The sequence below is a fragment of the Argopecten irradians genome, chromosome 5 (genome assembly GCF_041381155.1).
Source record: "Argopecten irradians isolate NY chromosome 5, Ai_NY, whole genome shotgun sequence".
In the NCBI taxonomy this organism is placed as follows: domain Eukaryota; kingdom Metazoa; phylum Mollusca; class Bivalvia; order Pectinida; family Pectinidae; genus Argopecten; species Argopecten irradians.
Window position 1 is genome coordinate 7,874,066 of NC_091138.1, and position 23,975 is coordinate 7,898,040.

A 23,975-nucleotide genomic window follows, 5' to 3' on the forward strand; every position below is an offset into this window, starting at 1 on the left:
CATATATACTTTATATATATGGACATAGAGTCTTATATACAGTGTCTGTTTCTGTAACAACTGGGAGCCTCTTAAAATATGGAATTCAGAAGGATGCTTTCGGTAATTTTGTTTGTTTGTTTTTTTTTTTTGAGAAGATATACCGATAACCGACAATATCAACGATGGCTACCCATTCGAATCGGTTCCAAATACTACATTTATGTATGTTCCAAGGTAAACTGAAATTTAAGATTGAAGATTGAATCTGATTGATCCCTTCATTTTTGAGGATTATATCATATCTCGAAAACCAAAAGTGAAAACCCTAGATAGCTAGTATGTCTGTTGGTCATCTTATTTTGAGATCGGCCCCTGAAAAGGTTATAGGCACCAAGAGAATATAAATATAACGACCAATGCCTTCTGATAATTATTTACAGGCTACCAGGCAGGTCGACTCTTCATGTAATGATGGTAAGAAGGAAAATGGTCAACTTATAGTTATTAATTAATATACATGGATAAAGATTTAGCCGATAAAGAATTCCAAAACGCGTGGATCCATAAGGATTGTATATTCATTGTATAATGTGAATTCAGCAATTTAAGTATTCCGCATTTATCAATTATCATTTTAGATTAAGCATTTCGCAATGAACATTACGCCTATGCATTTCATTTATTTCAGAAACATATATGTACCGCGTAACTATCTTGTAATAATCTTGTATTCAAGAATATGTAAGTTTACATCGTGTTGTACCGCTTTCGGGCCATAATAAGGAGCACATGTACAACACAATCTTCATTATTTCCGAAACTATGTCATAATGTAAGAGTGAATTGTCATCAAATTCGTCGTGTAAGAAGTAGACCAAGAACTGTCATTGTAAGCAAGTGACGCGTTAGGTACAACCTGATGTACGTTTCTACAAGTGTAACACATTATACACATAAGCTGATGTCAGACTTAAGAGATCGAGAAAAGAACCTAGCCCGAGATACTCTGGCCCTGACACCAGACTTAGACACTATGACAGATAGCGTCTGGTTTAGGGCCCCTAAACCAGACACTATCTGTCATAATGTCTAAGTCTGGTGTCAGGGCCAGAGTATCTCGGGCTAGAAAAGAACCCAGAAACATATTCATTTACAACAAAGCCAACTAGGAACAAATTGGACAAGATTTAAAACAAGACATGATGGAAAACCTCAACTGGACCTCACTACAAACACGCAGAACAAGAACACGTTTTATTTTATTTATAAAATCATATACCATCATGTGGCAAAAGACTATAATCAAATTCTTAATCTGACAGACTACAGGACCAGACAATCACACCCATTCACATATAGACATGTCTCTACCACCAAGGACATATTCAAACACTCGTTTTTCCCACACACAATATTAAAGATGCTCCACCGCCGACAGAGCATAAATGATATACTTCATTTGAACAATAGTTGGTGTTTAATCTTGTATACATATGTCTAATTAACACAAAAAATAATATAAGATAATTTCTTTTGCCTTTGGTGCAAGCGCATTCAATACTTCATTCCATATAGGATATAGTGCCACGGAATTTTTTCGGGATGCAAATAATTATTTTTTATATTTTTAACTTGAAGTATATTTAGAACTTCAAACTTTTCAATGGTGGTATTGGTGTGAAGTAAGTAACTTTTGTAACTGAAGAAAAATATCAAATCTTCTGATCCCGTTTTTGATAGTGAAAAAAACAACATTTGTCAGCGGTGGAGCATCTTTAAACAATGGAACATCCTACCGGTGGCTCCGGTGGCTACAGTACAAAGCACTACACTAGAGGTCTTCAAGTCACATATCCTAAAAACAGAACTTGAAGACCTAAACCCCACTCCCTAAAATTCTATCATATTTTTATCTTATAACTATAGATCTACATTAAAAAATACACGCACCTTCACAATCACTGTAAATAACTTCACTCTTTTTTTTCTCACAATCACGCCTCTGCCAATCCGCACAACACAAAATATCATCATCGGCATCGATGGAATTGTGTCTAAGCACAGGGCCTCGTTACTAATGATGATATATATAAGATAGGTCACGTCTATTTACGTGTAATGTATGTAAATAGACGTGACCTATCTTATATATATCATCATTAGTAACGAGGCCCTGTGGTCTAAGCTTGCGGCTTTCCAACGCATGCTCCATATTAAATAGTCAACTATTGACTGTTGACATGGTCCTCTTAAATAGTAACCCCATGTACTATGTAAGGATTAGTTCTTTCGATACCTCTCGGATCACATCTCATGCCGAGTGTGTTCCGAATATATATAGTTCCGAGTGTGTAGACGACCGCCATTTTTCCGACCCATCACTTTTCGCTTCGTGCACATCGAACTAGGAATAGTAAGAGAGAATCGTCTGATAGCTGATCACTTCATGGGAAACAGGTGGGTATATATGTAGGCCTTATATAATGTCATGAAATTCATAAGAATAATCGATTATGATATAAAAATAGGCATAGGAAAAGTTCTGATATGTCAAGACCTTGGGCCCTATGTTAACAGTGAAGATTCATGTCGCTGTTTTGCCGTCTGGAACCTCCAAATATCAGCCAGATGCTAAACAGTACCAATACAAGGGTTTCAAGATATCAAAACAATTCTTACCTAGTATGTAAAATTATCTAAAATAAGATTTACAGAGATGGACCTTTAATATTAGTCAAATCATCCAGTGATTGTGTCCAATGTGACAAGATATTTTGACATGATCATGATCTTTTTGTTGTCACAATTGATAAATTCTGTATTGTTTATATTAGCCCGAGATACTCTGGCCCTGACACCAGACTTAGACATTATGACAGATACATTGTAGATGTCTGGCGTAGGGCCAGAGCGCAGTAGTACTCGAAAACCTGGAATAAGCTGACACCGTTTGGTATCGGGCCAGGTCATCTCCGATTCAGACTACTTACAAAAGATTACCACCAAGAATCGCCACTTACCTTTGTTTTTTCAACAAATTAATAATCTATCTACTCCTAGCCATCAGTTTCATCACGCATGCATGTTCTATAGTGTCAACACAGTAGTTTCTTTTCTGCAACTTTAAATTTCCCTCGTCGTTGTCGCCATTTTCTCGTAGTATGCATATCACCTTTAATCTTGAGGGATTGCTATATTTGGGTAGATACAATATTCATTTGTTGAATAGACTAACGTTAGTAGTGCTTCTCGGTGGTCAGTCTGAATCGGAGGTGACCTGGCCCGATACCAAACGGTGTCGGCTTATTCCAGATTTTCGAGTACTACTGCGCTCTGGCCCTACGCCAGACATCTATCTGTCATAATGTCTAAGTCTGGTGTCGGGGCCAGAGTATCTCAGGCTATGTTTAATTAAGTATATTTTGAACGACATTTGATATAAGGTGTGGCTACATATATACAGCCTGGCGATCAGTCAATCACTGAAGGGTAGGACTAATCCACTGTAAATTGCAAATTACACAGGGGCAGATGACTTGTTTATTAGTCTATACATGATAGGTACACGCATATTTGATACAAAAGTAATTGTCATATGGAAATGTTCCGGTCAAAACGTTAGTATTGTGACATTCATTGATATGGGCATTTCAACCACAATTTTAATAGCTCACAGGGCCAAGGGGGGAACATGGTGACATTGCAAAATAGAGAGGGCATCATACTGTCTGTTCACAGAATAGAAACATATTTTTTCTAGCATAACTGCAGTAGATCAAGTTTTGTATCATTATTAGCAAAATGTGAAGCGAAGGTCATATGTGCAGAGATCCTCAGGTGTTGGAATCAAGCTTGTATATGTAAAATCCAGTTCCCCTCTGTGAATAGCTAGTTTTTGTTGATGAGTGGATCAAAGCTTTTACATGGGCAATCAAATTATGCAACTTAATACCTTTTTCGCTCTCTCTCTCTCACCTGATATTTATGTGATGAAATTAATGATGTGTTCCATTGTGCTTCAGGTTGTTTTTTTGTTTTCTAGGGAGAAATTTACCTCTGAACTGATGACAGAGATGACTGACAAGAAGGTCAAAAAGAACTGGAAGGTCATGAAAGTATCACTAGAAAAAGTGGCTGCCATTCTATATGAATCAAAGAAAATATTAATTGTAAGGTGAAGGTCAGCGTATAGGGGACAGCAAGGTAAATGTCAAAGTACAGGGGACGGTAAGGTAAAGGTCAAAGTGTAGGAAAGCATAAGTTAAGGGCAAAATGAAGGGGACAGTTAGGTAAAGGTCAAAGTGTAGGAAAGCATAAAGTAATGTCAAAGTAAAGGGAAAAGGAAGGCCAATGTCAAAGGATAGGGGACAGAGTAAGGTAAAGGTCAAAGTGTAGAGTACAGTAAGGTAAAGGTCAAAGTGTATGAGACTAGAAGGTAAAGGTAAAAGTGAAACAGACTAGAAAATAAAGGCCAAAGTGTAGGAGACTAGACAGTAAAGGTCAAAGTGTAGGGGACAGTAAGGTAAAGGTCAAAGTGTAGGAAAGCATAATGTGAAGGTCAGAGTTTAGGGGACAATTAGGTAAAGGTCAAAGTGTAGGAAAGGGTAAGGTAAAGGTCAAAGGGTAGGGGACAGTAAGGTAAAGTTCAAAGGGTAGGGCACTGTACGGTGAAGGTCAAAGGGTAGGAGACAAGAAAATACAAGGTTGAAGTGAAGGAGAATAGAAGGTAAAGATCAAAGTGTAGGAAAGCATAATGTAAAGGTCAAAGTGTAGGAAAGTGTAAGGCAATGACAAAGTGTAGGGGACAGGAAGGTAAAGGTCAAAGTGTAGGGGTCAGTAAGGTAAAGGTCAAAGTGTAGGAAAACATAAGGTAAAGGTCAGAGTTAAGGGGACAGTAAGGTAAAGGTCAAAGTGTAGGAACGCATAAGGTAAAGGTCAAAGTGTAGGGGACAGTAAGGTAAAGGTCAAAGTACATGGGACAGAAAGGTATAGGTCAAAGCGTAGGAAGGCATAAGGTAAAGGTCAAACTGTAGGGGACAGTTAGGTAAAGGTCAAAGTGAAGGAAAGCGTAAAGTAATGTCAAAGTAAAGGGGAAAGGAAGGTCAATGTCAAAAGAAAGGGGACAGTAAGGTAAAGGTCAAAGGATAGGAGACAGTAAGGTAAAGGTGAAAGTAAAGGAGACTAGAAAGTAAAGGTCAAAGTGTAGGATACTAGAAAGTAAAGGTCAAAGTATAGGAGACTAGAAGGTAAAGTTCAAAGTGTAGGGAACAGTTAGGTAAAGATCAAAGTGTAGGATAGGATAAGGTAAAGGTCAAAGTACATGGGACAGTAAGGTAAAGGTCAAAGGATAGAAAACAGTAAGGTAAAGGTGAAAGTGAAGGAGACTAGAAAGTGAAGGTCAAAGTATAGGAGACTAGAAGGTAAAGTAAAAAGTGTAGGGGACAGTAAGGTAAAGGTCAAAGTGTAGGAAAGCATAAGGAAAAGGTCAAAGTATAGGGGACAGTAAGGTAAAGGTCAAAGTACATGGGACAGTAAGGTAAAGGTCAAAGTACATGGGACAGTAAGGTAAAGGTCAAAGTGTCGGAAAGGGTAAGGTAAATGTCAAAGGGTAGGGGACAGTAAGGTAAAGGTCAAAGTGTAGGGCAATGTACAGTAAAGGTCAGAGTGTAGGAGACTAGAAAATAAAAGTTTGAAGTGAAGGAGAATAGAAGGTAAAGGTCAAAGTGTAGGAAAGCATATTGTAAAGGTCAAAGTGTAGGAAAGCGTAAGGTAATGACAAAGTGTAGGGGACAGTTAGGTAAATGTCAAAGTGTAGGGGAATGTTAGGTAAATGTCAAAGTGTAGGAAAGCATAAGGTAAAGGTCAGAAGTTAGGGGACAGTAAGTAAAAAGTCAAAGTGTAGGAACGCTTAAGGTTAAGGTCAAAGTGTAGGGGACAGTAAGGTAAAGGCCAAAGTACATGGGACAGTAAGGTAAAGGTCAAAGGATAGGGGACAGTAAGGTTAAGGTCAAAGTGTAGGAAAGCATAAGGCAATGACAAAGTGTAGGGGACAGGAAGGTAAAGGTCAAATTGAAAGAAAGCGTAATGTAATGTCAAAGTAAAGAGGAAAGGAAGGTCAATGTCAAAGGATAGGAGACAGAAAGGGAAAGGTCAAAGTTTAGGAGACCAGAAAGTAAAGGTCAAAGTGTAGGGGAATGTAAGGTAAAGGTCAAAATATAGGTGACAGTAAGATAAAGGTCAAAGTATAGGGGACAGTAAGGTAAAGGTCAAAGTACAGGGGACAGTAAGGTAAAGGTCATAGTGCAGGAACGCACAAGGTAAAGGTCAAGTGTAGGGGACAATTAGGTAAAGGTCAAAGTAAGGAAAGTGTAAAGTAATGTCAAAGTAAAGGGGAAAGGAAAGTCAATGTCAAAGGATAGGGGACAGTAAGGTAAAGGTCAAAGTGTAGAGTACAGTAAGGTAAAGGTCAAAGTGTAGGGGACAATTAGGTAAAGGTCAAAGTGAAGGAGACTAGAAAATAAAGGTCAAAGTGTACAAGACTAGAAGGTAAAGGTCAAAGTGTAGGTGACTAGAAAATAAAGGTCAAAGTATACAAGACTAGAAGGTAAAGGTCAAAGTGTAGAGGACTAGAAGGTAAAGGTCAAAGCGTAGGGGACAGTAAGGTAAAGGTCAAAGTGTAGGTGACAGTAAGATAAAGGTCAAAGTGTAGGTGACAGTAAGGTAAAGGTCAAAGTGTAGGTGACAGTAAGGTAAAGGTCAAAGTGAAGGAAAGCATAAGGTAATGACAAAGTGTAGGGGACAATAAGGTAAAAGTGAAGGAGACTAGAAAGTAAAGGTCAGAGTGTACAAGACTAGAAGGTAAAGGTCAAAGTGTAGGGGACTAGAAGGTAAAGGTCAAAGTGTAGGGAACTAGAAGGTAAAGGTCAAAGTGTAGGGGACTAGAAGGTAAAAGTTAAGGAGACTAGAAAGTAAAGGTCAAAGTGTACAAGACTAGAAGGTAAAGGTCAAAGTGTAGGGGACTAGAAGGTAAATGTCAAAGCGTAGGGGAACTAGAAGGTAAAGGTCAAAGCGTAGGGGACAGTAAGGTAAAGGTCAAAGTGTAGGGGACAGTAAGGTTAAGGTCAAAGTGTAGGAAAGCATAAGGTAATGACAAAGTGTAGGGGACAGGAAGGTTAAGGTCAAAGTGTAGGAAAGCATAATGTAAAGGTCAAAGTGTAGGAAAGTGTAAGGTAATGACAAAGTGTAGGGGACAGGAAGGTAAAGGTCAAAGTGTAGGGCACTTAAATGTAAAGGTCAAAAGTGCAGGGGACAGTAAGGTTAAGGTCAAAGTGTAGGAAAGCATAATGTAAAGGTCAAAGTGTAGGAAAGTGTAAGGTAAAGGTCAAAGTGTAGGGCACTGAAAAGTAAAGGTCAAAGTGTAGGTGACAATCAATCATATCTTATATCAAACATCATATGAAATTGAATCCTACTTTAACATGATGTTAGTTTCAAGACCAATCAGATAAGCTTTGAGAAAACTTTGTATTTCTACATTACTGCTCATAAAGCTTATAAATAATCACCTTTTGAACAACTGAGACTTGATTATTAATAAGACCTGACCTATATCCTTCTAGAAGCAAACTTCCTTAAAATACATAAAATGACACATTAGTATCAATCATTTCATATTTTCGATTACTAATTTAAAAAGAAAAACTCCTGAAACAAGATATTTCATTTCATTTAGAATAGAAGTGTCTTTTGTATAACACTTTGACTTGAATATGATATTGGATAACAGATATCCTAAATCTAAGATTGTGTTCACTTATCGCTAGATAATTTTTACTCTCATTACAGGATGTTATGGTGATCGTGAAAATTCATGATCATGATGTCATGCTGACCAGACCTTCTTCAATGACAAAGGCACTGCAACCAGAGACATCAGTAGAGGTAACTGATGTTGAAGGTACTTTATAATATGGTAAATTTGAGATATGTTTGTTGGTCACTGCCAGGTTAATATCTTACTCAGGCCAGATGCATTAATTTATTGATAGTTATTTATACTAGTTTTTGAACTATTGTCACTCAAAGACACCTAGTTAAAGGCCCACTACCTTACCAAAATGGCTTTTGATTTTAAAATGGAAATGTAAAATGAGATTGATACTTTTGTAGACTTGCACAATACTACACATATCACCACCTTCTGAACAATTTGATTAAAATAAATAAAATATTAAGTTTAATAATGCGGGTCGTTTATGTTTCCCGCCGTCATCCTAAATACGGCGCGGTAGTTGACTATCACTGTGCCGGACGGCAAAACAGCGAAATGACTCTCTACTGTTATCATATATTACGGAGGAAATCTTGCATATGTTTGGTATTGTAAGCTCATCTAAGGCCATCGGCATATATTTTATGATGTTATTAATGTTTTTAAGAGACCTTAATGTTTTACTCAGGAAAGGTAGTGGGCCTTTAATAAAATATTGGATTTTTTGGAAATTTTGCTGTTTCGACCATATACACAAGAGATTAAAGCCATAATTTCCTTATGAGGTGTTTGATATATGGATGTTTGCAGAATTTATTTTCCAGTGGTTGTCTTTAAAAATATACCAGTTATAATTAATTAGAATCATATTTTCAGAATAGAAATGTAGCTTTAGGACAAAATTTGCATCTGGCAACTTGCTACATATATTGATTGATTTTATTTTAAATCTGTATACTCCGGAAATCTGTCCATACCAGCCAAATATGCTTGTTCTGATGACATGCGGTTTAGATAAGTTATACTGTATATATAAAATGCAAAAGTGGATCCAAGATCCTTCTGGGATGATAAATCATGGCTGACTGTCCTCTCCATTTGTGGCACAGCTAATTTGGAACTATTAGGATTTGACAAAATTGGTGGTAACCAATTTAATTAATGACATATATTAATGTATATACAGGAATACATTGGGTTATATTTACACAACATGAAGCATGTACATTGTTGATAGCTCAATTTATGTCAAGATTGCACTAAAACCAAACAATTATGGTAATAAACAGAGGACTACACATATTTATCTTTAGAGAAAAGATCTTCAAATAGTGTATGTAATTTAACATAATCTTATAAGAGTAGATGTGATAAGTAAAGTTTAATCTCATTCTTTTTCAATTTTATTTGTATTTTTTCAGTTTCATTACTTGTGGATGCCATCGGGAAAGTCACTTGAACACAGCAGTAATAGATCACTCGCACAGACAGCATGTTATAGGCCATATTTCTGAGAAAGCCTAATTGGTGAAGCTCAAGATGGTATGGATATATCTTCAACTCATTTGATGACAAAAACATTGGAAAGTCATGCATTACAACACATCAATCTGGTAAACTTGTTATGCAGAATGTATACATACATGGAATTTGATAATTTGGAAAGGGCTTGCATGTTAATAGGCATAGCCTAGACCTGATGTCAAATCCATCTGATGTACATTTGTATGTAAAAACTATAAAATCTTCTTGAAATTGAAATACATATTGTCAACCACTAGGTAAACAAGCTTACGTACCTACATATACCTGTATATCATGGATATCAGAAATATTGTTTGCTTTCATCAAGAGATTTTGCATATTATTGAAACTTATTATTTTTGAATTAACAGAAAATATTCAGACACTGGAAGGATAGCGATAGTAGATGCTCGGGAAAATTACATCACCAGTTTACTGAGCTACATCTGTGTCCTGCCCATTTGGTAAATAACTTAAATTGTATTGAATGTATATAGTTGAAATAATTTTGTTCTTATATCCCCTGCAACAAAGTTAGGGTATACTGGAATCATTACTTCCCTGGATGTATGTCTTTCCACCTAGATGTCTGTTATCTGCAAATATTGTCCTGACAACTCCTGAACTGTACCAATTCTAATGAAGCTTCACAGTAATGTTGGGGACCATGTGTAGATATGCAAGAACATTTTTGTTTTCCAAATAAATTGATTGCTAATGTAACATACACAGGTTTTGTAATATACTGTGAAATCATTAATTTTTGTGGGGGTTTGATTTTAATAAATGTATACCAATGTCATGTAAGTTTATGCGTTCATACATTGTAGCATGATAAGTACCTCACTACATTAAGTCTATTTCAGATAGAAGCATGACAAGTTCAAAGATGGAAAGTATTCTTCAAACAAAGATAGTTTTCAAAATTCCGTAGACTTTATCTACATGTACCAAAGTATAAATTGTTGAGTGTATCTTGAATCAATCAATATGACACAATAATTGTTTGATGGAAACGCCTGTAAAAACTCTGGTTGAGTACCGCCTCTAGCATGTGATTGTATCCACTTGGGCGATCAAACAGTACAGGTGACAGTGTCGACTGTGTATTTTAACAGTAATGTGTGAGGTTTTCTCCACGAATTTAAGTGCCAACAAATAGTAAAATTTTAGAATCTATGAAAATTGAGCCCGACGAAAATAGATGATTTCACAGTAGACAATAAATCTTAGACTAATTAAATCAATCTTGTTCAAACCTGGTGGTCAAATAATGTAACACATGCATATGGATGCCTATAATTCACACGTCACATTGTATAATAAAATCATTGTTTAATAATAACAATGGTTACCTTGGAAACACAGTATACATATACCACATGCATTCACATGTATAAATGTGGTAAATGCGCAGTTCTAGTTATAAATATAAAAATGTTTTGTGTGCTTGTTGAGTCACTATGGATAAAAAATATTGAATTAAACTTTGCCTTTTGTCAACATTGGTATACCTATGCATATTTATTTATTTATTTACAAGCATGCAGATTTGAAGTGCTCCTGGATGAACATTTCAAGCTTCCCAAGACTGACACTACTCTTTGCTGAAGTTGAAAATTTTGTTCAGGAGCAGTCTACCAGGGTGATCAATGGTCGGTCAATTAAGAGATGTGGCTCAAGGATGTTCAGAGGATTCCATTGAAGAAAGGAATAGCACATTTGGTCTTTTCTCAAAACTATAGATATATATTATGTAACGTTATACGGCAAATACAAATAATATGAATGCTCACATAGTCACAATTCACCCAGAATTACATTTGGTTAATTTCAGAATAATATCAAGTACAAATTTCTTAAAAATAACACAGTAGGTTAAAAAGTTGTAAAACAGAAACGTAAAACTATTTCTGAAGAAATTAGATTAATACAATGGATGAAGCCTGGGTGGATAATGTTATCTGTACTTTGAATAAGATATCAAGAAGAAAAGCTATAGAGCTAGAAAGAAATTTTTACATAGTTTTATCAATTGTGAAGAGAAGGTTTATTTTCTTTGTCAACTGAACATGTCTCAGCTACGATGGCCAACAGCGGCCGGCAAAAAAAAACTCCTACAAAACGTTTTTCGTACTTAAATAGTCATTGATATTTAAGTACAACTTTTATTTTCTAAAAAATATTTTTTGTCATGAAAAATAATTATGTACAAAAAATATTTTCTAAAAATATTTTTTGTCGTGACAAATTTTTATCACATTTTTATGTAAAAAAAAAAAAAAAAACAGGTCTGATGCTAAACCCTGTATTTAAATGGAATCTTCCTATTCTCAGGTGTACAATTAATCTTTCAGATAAGGAATTCAACAATGAATGTTCCATTTGGCTTGCTTAAAACATAGACTGTGTCATAGACAATTAATACTGGTTTCTTAGTGGACTTAATTTTATCTATATTTGAGAAAGTTCATAAAAGTCGCAAAATGTAAGTGGTAATAAACAGGTCATAATCTCTATTTTTTGCCTAATTATTATCCCTTTTATATATCTTTATATAACTAGTTATATATCTCTATGACTAGTTTTGTATATTGTATTTTAGGACTGATTGGATAACAAAATGGCCAACTAGCAGCCATTTTGGATTTTGACAATATATATAATTCACATTTTGTTTTCAAAAGTTATTTGCTATAGCCATCAAATGTATAATCATCATAAGAGTCAATATTATTCTATTATGGCCCTTTCCAGAGGGAACTGTTCTCCTATAGTGTTGTCTGGCGAGGTATAGTCCCCGAGTCGAAAGTTCCCGAGGGAAAGGGCAATAATAGATTTAGTACGTCACATGACATTCATTATGACGTCATATATTTGGTCGCGTGCTCATTCCCGGGGGACTATACTTTGGTATAGTTCCCGTAGTCAGGTATAGTCTCCCGTAGTCAAGAAGGACAGGGAACTGTCGCAAAATACATGTAGACCATGGCTGTTATCCAATCGCATTCCTAGTAATTATCATGTGATGTACTAAATATATATAATTCACATCTATAATAAGAACCCTGTCTTAAATTTACCCGAAATAGTTGTTTTATTTCATCAAATTGTAAAATAACTCATTTTTTTTTCAACTATACTATCATGTTTCAATTTATAAACATCTCATTAATTTTCTTTTCCAATGGATGTGTGGAGTGCATACAGTCTCATTTGAATAATATGTTTCATATAACATTATGTATTATATTGTATTGATAGTCTGAGTATAAATCCCATTTGATATAGTTATACATGTAGTTGACCATTTTGCAAACGTAACATGTTCTATGGTTAGTATTGCACATTACCTATCTGTCTTTTCCTAAGTGAGGGTGTGGGACGAGGGTGCTTTCACAGTATTTAATCATTCTTCAGTGATGCATAACTTAATTTGTACATTATTATTACATTATGTTGTTGAATAAACTATAATTAAACTTATTACAAAGTCTTTGTATGTTTGTATAAGTATTAAGCCACTACATTTACATATAACAGAGTAAGCTCCCTTGCGGGAAGGTACTTCTTGTTATGTCATTATTTAAGTATAACAGAACGCTTGCAAACATATGATATCACAACCAATACCTACCCACAAGTGCAGATAACTCTGTAATATGCAAATAGAGAATGCAACGGTTATAACAAACCTTTGGGGACCACCTGATTCACTTCGTTATACACATAGATTGTTATACACATATTACAGATAACTAAAAGGAACCTTGAAACGAAAATTACTATAACATGGAAACATAGACACATGAATTCACTGTAAGCAAGTTCATTATTAACGTGTTTTACACTATATTAACCTTATGCAACCAACTTCTAGAGGTTATAATGGAACAAAGAAGATCAATGAAGATCCTTCTGCGGTGACCTAAAAAACATCAAATACAGATGTTACAGCTTATTAGTTTAACGTCTTATTAAAACCAGAGTCATGTAAGGACATGCAAGGTTTGTTGATGGAGGTAGGCCGGAGTACCCCGAGAAAAACCACCGCCCAGTAGTCGATTTGGTGGTAAACACTCCTTATTAAGATCAAATACTGACGTTATCATATGGTGACAAGTCGTTGTGGTGGTATACACACCTATTTAGATAAAATACAGACGTCATGTGGTAATAAGTCTATATGGTGGTATACAGAGCTTATTAAGATCAAATACTGACGTTATCATGTGGTGGTATAAACATCAAATACAGACGTTATCATGTGGTGACAAGTCGATTTGGTGGTATATACACCTTATTAAGATCAAAAGCAGACGTCATGTGATGACAAGTCGATGTGGTGGATTAACACCTTATTCAGATTAAATACAGATGTGTTGTCATGTGGTGACAAGTCGATGTGGTGGTCGATAAACACCTTATTAAGATCAAATACAGAGACGTTATCATGTGGTGACAAGTCGATGTGGTGGTATACACACCTTATTAAGATCAAATACAGACGTTATCATGTGGTGACAAGTCGATGTGGTGGTATACACACCTTATTAAGATCAAATACAGACGTTGTCATGTGGTGACAAGTCGATGTGGTGGTATAAACACCTTATTAAGATCAAATACAGACGTTATCATGTGGTGACAAGTCGATGTGGTGGACCAATCAAATACAGACGTTATCATGTGGTGACAAGTCGATGTGGTGGTATACACACCTTATTAAGATCAAATACAGACGTTATCATGTGGTGACAAGTCGATGTGGTGGTATACACACCTTATTAAGATCAAATACAGACGTTATCATGTGGTGACAAGTCGATGTGGTGGTATACACACCTTATTAAGATCAAATACAGACGTTATCATGTGGTGACAAGTCGATGTGGTGGTATACACACCTTATTAAGATCAAATACTGACGTTATCATGTGGTGACAAGTCGATGTGGTGGTATACACACCTTATTAAGATCAAATACTGACGTTATCATGTGGTGACAAGTCGATGTGGTGGTATACACACCTTATTAAGATCAAATACAGACGTTATCATGTGGTGACAAGTCGATGTGGTGGTATACATACATTATTAAGATCAAATACTGACGTTATCATGTGGTGACAAGTCGATGTGGTGGTATACACACCTTATTAAGATCAAATACAGACGTTATTCATGTGGTGACAAGTCGATGTGGTGGTATACACACCTTATTAAGATCAAATACTGACGTTATCATGTGGTGACAAGTCGATGTGGTGGTATACACACCTTATTAAGATCAAATACTGACGTTATCATGTGGTGACAAGTCGATGTGGTGGTATACACACCTTATTAAGATCAAATACAGACGTTATCATGTGGTGACAAGTCGATGTGGTGGTATACACACCTTATTAAGATCAAATACTGACGTTATCATGTGGTGACAAGTCGATGTGGTGGTATACACACCTTATAAGATCAAATACAGACGTTATCATGTGGTGACAAGTCGATGTGTGGTATAAAGATCAAATACAGACGTTATCATGTGGTGACAAGTCGATGTGGTGGTATACACACCTTATTAAGATCAAATACAGACGTTATCATGTGGTGACAAGTCAATGTGGTGGTATACACACCTTATTAAGATCAAATACAGACGTTATCATGTGGTGACAAGTCGATGTGGTGGTATACACACCTTATTAAGATCAAATACAGACGTTATCATGTGGTGACAAGTCGTTGTGGTGGTATACACGCCTTATAGACATCAAATACAGACGTTATCATGTGGTGACAAGTCGATGTGGTGGTATACATACCTTATTAAGATCAAATACAGACGTTGTCATGTGGTGACAAGTCGATGTGGTGGTATACACACATTATTAAGATCAAATACAGACGTTGTCATGTGGTGACAAGTCGATGTGGTGGTATACACACATTATTAAGATCAAATACAGACGTTGTCATGTGGTGACAAGTCGATGTGGTGGTATACACACCTTATTAAGATCAAATACAGACGTTGTCATGTGGTGACAAGTCGATGTGGTGGTATACACACCTTATTAAGATCAAATACAGACGTTGTCATGTGGTGACAAGTCGATGTGGTGGTATACACACCTTATTTAGATCAAATACAGACGTTGTCATGTGGTGACAAGTCGATGTGGTGGTATACACACCTTATTAAGATCAAATACAGACGTTATCATGTGGTGACAAGTCGATGTGGTGGTATACACACCTTATTAAGATCAAATACTGACGTTATCATGTGGTGACAAGTCGATGTGGTGGTATACACACCTTATTAAGATCAAATACTGACGTTATCATGTGGTGACAAGTCGATGTGGTGGTATACACACCTTATTAAGATCAAATACTGACGTTATCATGTGGTGACAAGTCGATGTGGTGGTATACATATCTTATTAAGATCAAATACAGACGTTGTCATGTGGTGACAAGTCGATGTGGTGGTATACATACCTTATTAAGATCAAATACAGACGTTATCATGTGGTGACAAGTCGATGTGGTGGTATACACACCTTATATAACATCAAATACAGACGTTATCATGTGGTGACAAGTCGATGTGGTGGTATACATACCTTATTAAGATCAAATACAGACGTTATCATGTGGTGACAAGTCGATGTGGTGGTATACACACTTTATTAAGATCAAATACAGACGTTGTCATGTGGTGACAAGTCGATGTGGTGGTATACACACATTATTAAGATCAAATACAGACGTAATCATGTGGTGACAAGTCGATGTGGTGGTATACACACCTTATACACATCAAATACAGACGTTATCATGTGGTGACAAGTCGATGTGGTGGTATACACACCTTATTAAGATCAAATACAGACGTTATCATGTGGTGACAAGTCGATGTGGTGGTATACACACCTTATACACATCAAATACAGACGTTATCATGTGGTGACAAGTCGATGTGGTGGTATACATGCCTTATACACATCAAATACAGACGTTATCATGTGGTGACAAGTCGATGTGGTGGTATACACGCCTTATACACACCAAATACAGACGTTATCATGTGGTGACAAGTCGATGTGGTGGTATACACGCCTTATACACATCAAATACAGACGTTATCATGTGGTGACAAGTCGATGTGGTGGTATACCATCACAGCCGTTTATGTGGTGACAATCGAAATACAGACCTTATCATGATCAATGACAAGTCGATGTGGTGGTATATACGCCTTATAGACATCAAATACAGACGTTATCATGTGGTGACAAGTCGATGTGGTGGTATACACGCCTTATTTAGATCAAATACAGACGTAATCATGCGGGGACGTACAGACGTTTATGTGATGACAAATCGACGCTAGTGTTATAGTCCCAGATATGTATGGTGTTAGTTTTTCAGTACCAAGATATGTATGGTTCTAGTGTTATAGTATACAGATATGTATTGTGTTAGTGTCATAGTACCCAGATATGTGTGGTGCTAGTGTCATAGAACCTAGATATGTGTGGTGATTGTGTTATAGTACCCAGATATGTGTGTGGTGCTAGTGTTATAGTACCCAGATATGTGTGGTGCTAGTGTTATAGTACCCAGATATGTGTGGTGCTAGTTTTTCAGTACCAAGATATGTATGGTTCTAGTGTTATAGTATACAGATATGTATTGTGTTAGTGTCATAGTACCCAGATAGGTATGGTGTTAGTATTTCAGTACCCAGATATGTATTGTGTTAGTGTCAAAGTACCCAGATAGGTATGGTGTTAGTATTTCAGTACACAGATATATATGGCTTTAGTGTTCTTATACCCAGATATGTCTGGTGCTAGTGTTATATACCCAGATATGTATGGTTTTTGTATTTCAGTACCAAGATATGTATGGTGCTTGTGTTATAGTATCCAGATTTGTGTGGTGCTAGTGTTATAGTACCCAGATATGTGTGGTGCTAGTGTTATAGTACCCAGATATGTGTGGTGCTAGTGTCATAGAACCTAGATATGTATGGTGCTAGTGTTATAGTACCCAGATATGTGTGGTGCTAGTGTTATAGTACCCAGATATGTGTGGTGCTAGTGTCATAGAACCTAGATATGTATGGTGCTTGTGTTATAGTATCCAGATTTGTGTGGTGCTAGTGTTATAGTACCCAGATATGTGTGGTGCTAGTGTTATAGTACCCAGATATGTGTGGTGCTAGTGTCATAGAACCTAGATATATATGGTGCTTGTGTTATAGTATCCAGATTTGTGTGGTGCTAGTGTTATAGTACCCAGATATGTGTGGTGCTAGTGTTATAGTACCCAGATATGTGTGGTGCTAGTGTCATAGAACCTAGATATATATGGTGCTTGTGTTATAGTATCCAGATATGTATATCACTAGACTTCTGGTTCTCATATGGTTGGTACAGTACCTGTGTTCTCCTTATTAAATGTTTAATGTATTGCCAATATTAGATTTATGAAGTGTCACAGTTGTCTTAGCCTTTTAGTCAAGTGTTGCAGTAAATATTTATAGGAATTAGAGGTTTATAAATAAAGTTTTATGTTGGATGGCAATTTTATTTCTTTTATATCAGTTTTGTGAATATAGCATATATTGACATGAAAACTCACTATCATTCACCATCTTTTTCATAGTCAGTTGTTTTTATTTATCCAATTGCAATCTTATCTTGATAATACAAAATTCTAATACCTTGTTACACATTTATGCTGAATCACTATGGCAAAAACACACACCACAATATACATATACAACCAACACATACACCCTCATACACACAGACATACATGTACACATATAGACATATCATACACAAATATAGACAGAAAGACAAGCACGCACAACGGTAGATAAACATAGAAACAAAAAGATAGACAGAAATTTGTATAGATATGGAGGAGAAAAAATACACATGTAAGTTTTGTGTGATATTCCAAAAGCTTCGATTTCTGACTAGGTCTGGCACAAAGGTGTACTTGTAAAATTACAATCATATGGCCATGGTATTTCAGGAAATTTCTTGTTATGGTTGGAAAATCATCTTAGTAATCGAAAACAAAAAGTATTTATCAATAGTTCATTTTCTGAAATAGGTAGGATTAATGCTGGAGTCCCTCAAGGCTCAATACTCAGTCCTCTTCTTTTTGTTCTCTTTCTGAACGATATTACTGATGAGCTTTTAATTGAATGTTCTACATGTCTTTTTTGTGGACAATACAGCTATTAAAATTCTCATCTTCATGCAGAGAAATTGAATATGCTCTTACCAGTAAAAGCGATTAGAAAAGATAAATAGGTAGGAAAAAGCATTGATGAAGATTTAGATTTGATTTTTTGATGACATTATCAACATTTGAGTTGACATGCCACACTATACAGTACAGATAACTTGAAAACAGTTTAAAACAACTATATCATTTATTTGTATTTGTGAATAAATTCCATAACATTTAACATCTTGCAAGATTTCACATGATTCTAGGATAAATTGAAGTTAATTGATAAGAAGCACTATGTGTTTAACAAAAACAACAGGCCCATGGGTCATCAGACTATTGGCACATTATACAACACCTCAAAGAATAAAGCAGTAGCAAACAATTAAGGCAATACAAAGACATCTTTTAATAGGAAAAGTTCAGGTTCTGATATATTTTATTAATTAGACCATGAATTAAAGTCCCTTGATCCCCACCATTCTACAAGTTTAATATCCAGTCTCTTAGGGACTCTTAGTTATTTACAAGAATTCGTTTAAAGATTTTAGCCTATTAGACCCCTATGACCTTAAATGAAGGTCAAGGTCAATCATTTGAAAAACTTGATTTCAGCCTTTTTGACCCCTGTGACTTTGAATGAAGGTTAAAGTCATTCATTTGAATAAACTTTGTAGCCTTTCATCCCAGCACGTCACAGGCCCAAAATCAGGTTCCTAGGTCTCATAGTTATTCAAAAGAAGTCATTTAAAGATTTTAGCCTACTTGGGTCAGATGACTTAAAAATAGGAACTACTTCATATCAATTTCACAAATGTCATCTGATCACACATATTACTCTTCTTTGTAAAATAAATACAACAACTATTATATATAAGTTACAAATGTCCACAGTATACCTATAACAATAAACTTTCAATAGAAATAACAACTGAATTATATGGAATGCATTTTATGCCAAGCTGGTCTCCATAATTAATATTTATTCTATAAAATTAATTGAAAATAAATACTACTTCAATAAAAATAAGTATTGTAGTCATATTCATGAATGACATTTTATGTTAAATATAACTTGAACTCTATAAATATTCATGTTTTATGAAAAACTTCAAACTGATTCTGTCACCTTAAAGTCATAAAGATGTTGACTTAATAAAAACACAATAGCAACTATTTTCAAATGATTAACAAACATCTCAACTAAACATTTCATTTTCTTAAACATAGCTATGTTTATTTTCAATAAACATAGCTGACTAGCTGCAAATGACACCAAAATATTCATATATCTTTTTTCATTCCGAAAAAAATATCAACTGTTTCTTAAACTATTAAAATGACAAACACAAACTTAATAAATACATACCAACTGTTCATGATCAAGTCACATACATGTAAGAACACATCACATATCATTTCATATGAACAAATCATAGTACAAGTTAAATTCAAGCACTAATTATTCTCTCAATTCCATTTGGAAATCTGAAGATTAGTGATACATATTATATTTCCTTGTTGCTGTGTTTGTCAGCTTCAGGATCTCTGGATAGGTTAAAAGGTACAGCAAAGTCATCAGTGTGATGAGATTACACATTTTCCCCATACTGGCCCATTACCAGGAACCAATCTAGGAAGTTCAGAATTCAAGTGTAATCAGTCAGTGCATCCTCTAGTTTGGTTCATTGATTGATTAATGAGGCTTAACCACCTTAATGTCCTTGTTACAGTTATAACGGAGCCCAGGACACTCTCTAGTTTGGGAAAGTCCTCCTGGGAACTTCCTGGCAATGGCCATCACATCTATTGGTGTGTCATCTGATCTTGTAGCAGGGTTAAGGTAACTCAACTTGCCGACGACTGTACCCTCAAATGGAAATTTCTTGATCATCTTGTCGACAACAGTGCAATAGAATTTCCTGACAGACCTTTAGAATAAAAAGAAAACAATTACCTGGTAGTGTCAAGCTTTTCTTTGGTAGGTTATCACAAATGTAATTATTATTGATAATAAATTATAACAAACTTCTATCATTGGTATTATCCTCCTAGAAATGCATTTAATTCATATTATTGCAGAATTTAAAATGTCCTTGATTAATCATTTAAAAATGTTTTACAAGTTATTTATAATACATATTCATGATTTATACACTTATATTGTTTAACTTACCCAAAATTTTTTATTGATCAAGGATGGGGAAATGCTGTCTTCATTGTCGACTACATATGCCTCAGGCACAATGGTCCAATGTCCAAAAATTGTTGTGTAAAATAATTAAGAATTATCAATGATTAAAACATAAGGGTGTGACATTCATATAAAAATATAGACTTTATATTAACAAGAACTACAATCATACAAATGATCATATACAAATTGAAATATTCTGTCATACTTCTTTTTCTTCAAAATATTTGCTACTTTTCATATACATTAGAATTATAGTAATACACGAAAAGTTGTGTTAAAACCATTTGAGTGGCTCTAGGATGAAAGCCAGAAACAAGTAGTACATTCTCATCTTGGGAGATGAGCATCAATTAACCTCTTGATTCGGCCAGACTTCATCACCACATCATGAGAATTGAAGTACCTGTAGCTCTGGAGGGCTGGCCAGTGATCTAGCAGGCACTTCACTTCACACACTTCTCAAGGCTCAACCAATGGGTTAGAACAATGTTCAGTATCTTGGTTGGCTCTACACCCCAAAACTTTGTAAATTCTTTGTACTTCTCTTTCCTGCTTGAGCTCAAAATTTATAATTTGACATATTTCTCTGTTAAATAATTGAATGATTAAGGATCCTTCTGGCCAGCCCTAATAAATTGTTCATGTCCCCTTTATCTACCCATACCTGTCAGTGTGTGATAGGTAGGTAGATAATTTATTCTTTTTATGATAAGACATCAAATACCTCATATTATTAGTTTTCTTTCTAAAACTGAAGTTGTAATAGTATAGAATTTTGATCCAATTACCTCAACAGTATGTATAATTTATATGAACCTGTAATAGAAATGGAAGTAGGTGTCCACCAACAGATCGTCAATAGGCCCCATAGGCAGGGTCTTGACAGCTGCTAGAATGCACAGGTTGGCCAGTGGGCAGTTACATCCAACATAAAAAAACATGTTTGGTTGTGGGTCATCACAAAGTTGTTCGTAACGGAGCAGTTGTTTGAGGCAAAGGAAACAACGTCTGTTCTTGCCATCAACAAATATCATGATCTCTGCAAAAAAAAAAAAAAAAAAATCAAAATCACACTAGTCTTAACTAAATATGTACTAGCAGTTAAGCTCAGCAATATTTATTGAATCTATAGGAAATTTATCATTTGAAATGAAAAATAAACATATCCGGATATAAGTTTCTAATTTTTGATAATTCACCGTAATTTTTCTGCGAATTGGCCAATGGGGTATACAAATTTTTTTTTTTACATCAGAAGATGCCTAATGCGACCCTATCTGCCAATATGGGCTATCTGTGAATGCTATTAGTTCTATATAAAAATTTGAAAATATGCGGGCTTTATGTTGGAAATAGCTCAAGTTACCCTCTTACTATTCTAGAATATTATCTCACATAGCTTTTATTTCTTGTGGTTAGTACCCTTTTTTAGAGCATTTCTAAATGGCCCTGGGTTAGGGCTGTACTATAAACATTGTGTTAGAGCTAAATGGGTAATCAATAGGGAAATTAATGTAGTGACTATCCCCTGGTGTTACAGTGTTGTCTTATGAGGCAAAGTAGTGGCTATAAATGTAACAACCCTATTGTTTAGGCTGTAAGTCACTATAACCCATTGTCATGAACCCAGTAGTGTCTATATAGAAATCTGGTGTTAGACCAGTGTCTATATAACCCTTAGAGTCAGAAGTTCCCTAAAGTTATTTTTGTCAAAATACGGCAGGTGAGTAGAGCTGTAGTGTCTATATAACCCTGGTGTTGAACTTCGTGTCTATCAACCAAAAAATAAGCTGTTGTTTCTACAGAACCCTGGTGCTCAGACCAAAGGGTCATATAACAAGTATCATAGTCCAGCTTTAATATACTTGTAGTTAGACTGTAGTGTCTATAGGAGTAGCCAAGCTGTAGTGTCTAATAACCCCGGGTTATAGGCGTGCCTTAAATTTGTTAAGTGCAATTGTCTTGCCGGGAACATGTCTCAAGGATCATGTTCATGCAAGTCTTCAGCCATATCTATACAAACTTAGGAACTGTGTTTTCTATAACTTGAGAAGCTAAGTTCACCTTGTAATTTCGTCTAGATGGCGGAATTGGCCAAGGGCTTTGATTTACCGGATGGTGTTAGACCTGTGGTGTCAAATAACCCTACAATTTTTTTTAGTTTCACATGCAAAAACCCTGTTTCAAGACAAACGCCTAATGCGACCCTAGAACTTGATCTGTCAATATGTTGTTTTATGGCGGTGAATGGGGGCCATCTTACCATAATTTCGACCCACTGGTGAAAATAACAACCCCTGGTATGTTAGACTTTTGTCGGGACTACCAGGATCATTATGAACCCAGGCCCTAAAATCGCACCGTTGTAAGAACTGTGATTATGATCTAAGTTTCAGACCTGTATAAGAAGGCGCTGTGCCAGTAAGCCATCTATGGATAAAACCTCGGATTCGTAGACCTGTACATTTCTATATAACCCTGGTGTTAGACCATGTCAGAAGTTCTAAAAGACCTTGTTTTAGACCTGTAGTGTCTAATCCCACCTGGTGTTAGAACTTAGTGGTCTAGAATTAAAACCTGGTGGAAATGGGCTACCTGTAGGTGTCTATATAACGGCTGGACGGCCAGCTGCGAGACGGCACTGGACGTTAGACCTGTATTGTCTAAACGCGGCGACCTGTGCGCACCGAGTGACGGATACCCTGAAGTTAGACTCTGATTTCAATACTATAGGTCATTCCTGAGACCCATTCGGTCAGATAACCCACCTAAAAATATGCTTTATGAAAGTTCTTAATTTACTCATGTTATGACTTCGTAATATGACAAACCTATACCCTCTTTTCTAATATACCCAGCTGGTGTTGAAAGCTGTAGTGTCTATAAATCCCTGGTGTTTAGACATACGTAAGATATTGCTAAAATAACCTGGTGTTTAGAGCCTATATGTCCTATAATAACCCCAAGTGTTGAGCTGGTGCTAACACCTGGTAGGACTGTCTATATACCCTGGTGATAAGTGCAGTGTATCTATATACCCTGGTTTGTTAATAGCTGAGGGTCTATGTTACCCCTGGTGTATAGAGCTTGTGGTGTCTAGTATACCCCTGTGTGTTAGGGCAGTATAGTATCTATATACCACGCCCCGCTGGTTTAGAGCAGAGGTGTCTATGTACCCTGTGTTAGCAAGACCTGTGATTGTCTATATACCCTTGTTTTAAGACCTGTTAGTTGTAC

General features: G+C 35.9%; 1 protein-coding gene and 1 long non-coding RNA gene across 8 annotated transcripts; one reads left to right on the forward strand and one right to left on the reverse strand.

The window, feature by feature from the left end:
* The first annotated feature begins 2,213 nt into the window (after positions 1 to 2,213).
* Positions 2,214 to 11,944, forward strand: LOC138322767 (uncharacterized). 7 transcript variants are annotated; one of them, XR_011208471.1, is made up of 6 exons: positions 2,222 to 2,439; positions 4,025 to 4,156; positions 7,828 to 7,923; positions 9,175 to 9,295; positions 9,649 to 9,741; positions 10,821 to 11,944. XR_011208471.1 is itself a non-coding variant. In XM_069266857.1 (4 exons), the coding sequence occupies exons 1-4, from the start codon at positions 2,429 to 2,431 to the stop codon at positions 9,210 to 9,212; spliced, it is 288 nt and encodes a 95-aa protein (XP_069122958.1). In that variant the 5' UTR covers positions 2,214 to 2,428; the 3' UTR covers positions 9,213 to 9,295. The 7 variants fall into 7 exon arrangements, 2 of the variants coding, with proteins under 2 accessions (XP_069122958.1, XP_069122956.1); XR_011208470.1 differs by having other exon boundaries at positions 2,223 to 2,439; positions 4,025 to 4,185; XR_011208469.1 differs by having other exon boundaries at positions 2,224 to 2,439; positions 4,025 to 4,185; positions 7,828 to 7,939.
* Positions 11,945 to 18,724: 6,780 nt separating this feature from the next.
* LOC138322768 (uncharacterized) lies at positions 18,725 to 21,511 on the reverse strand. Its single transcript, XR_011208472.1, has 2 exons — positions 20,718 to 21,511; positions 18,725 to 20,472 (listed from the first exon to the last, which is right to left on the reverse strand). It is a non-coding gene; the product is annotated as an uncharacterized lncRNA (long non-coding RNA).
* Between the last annotated feature and the right edge of the window lie 2,464 nt (positions 21,512 to 23,975).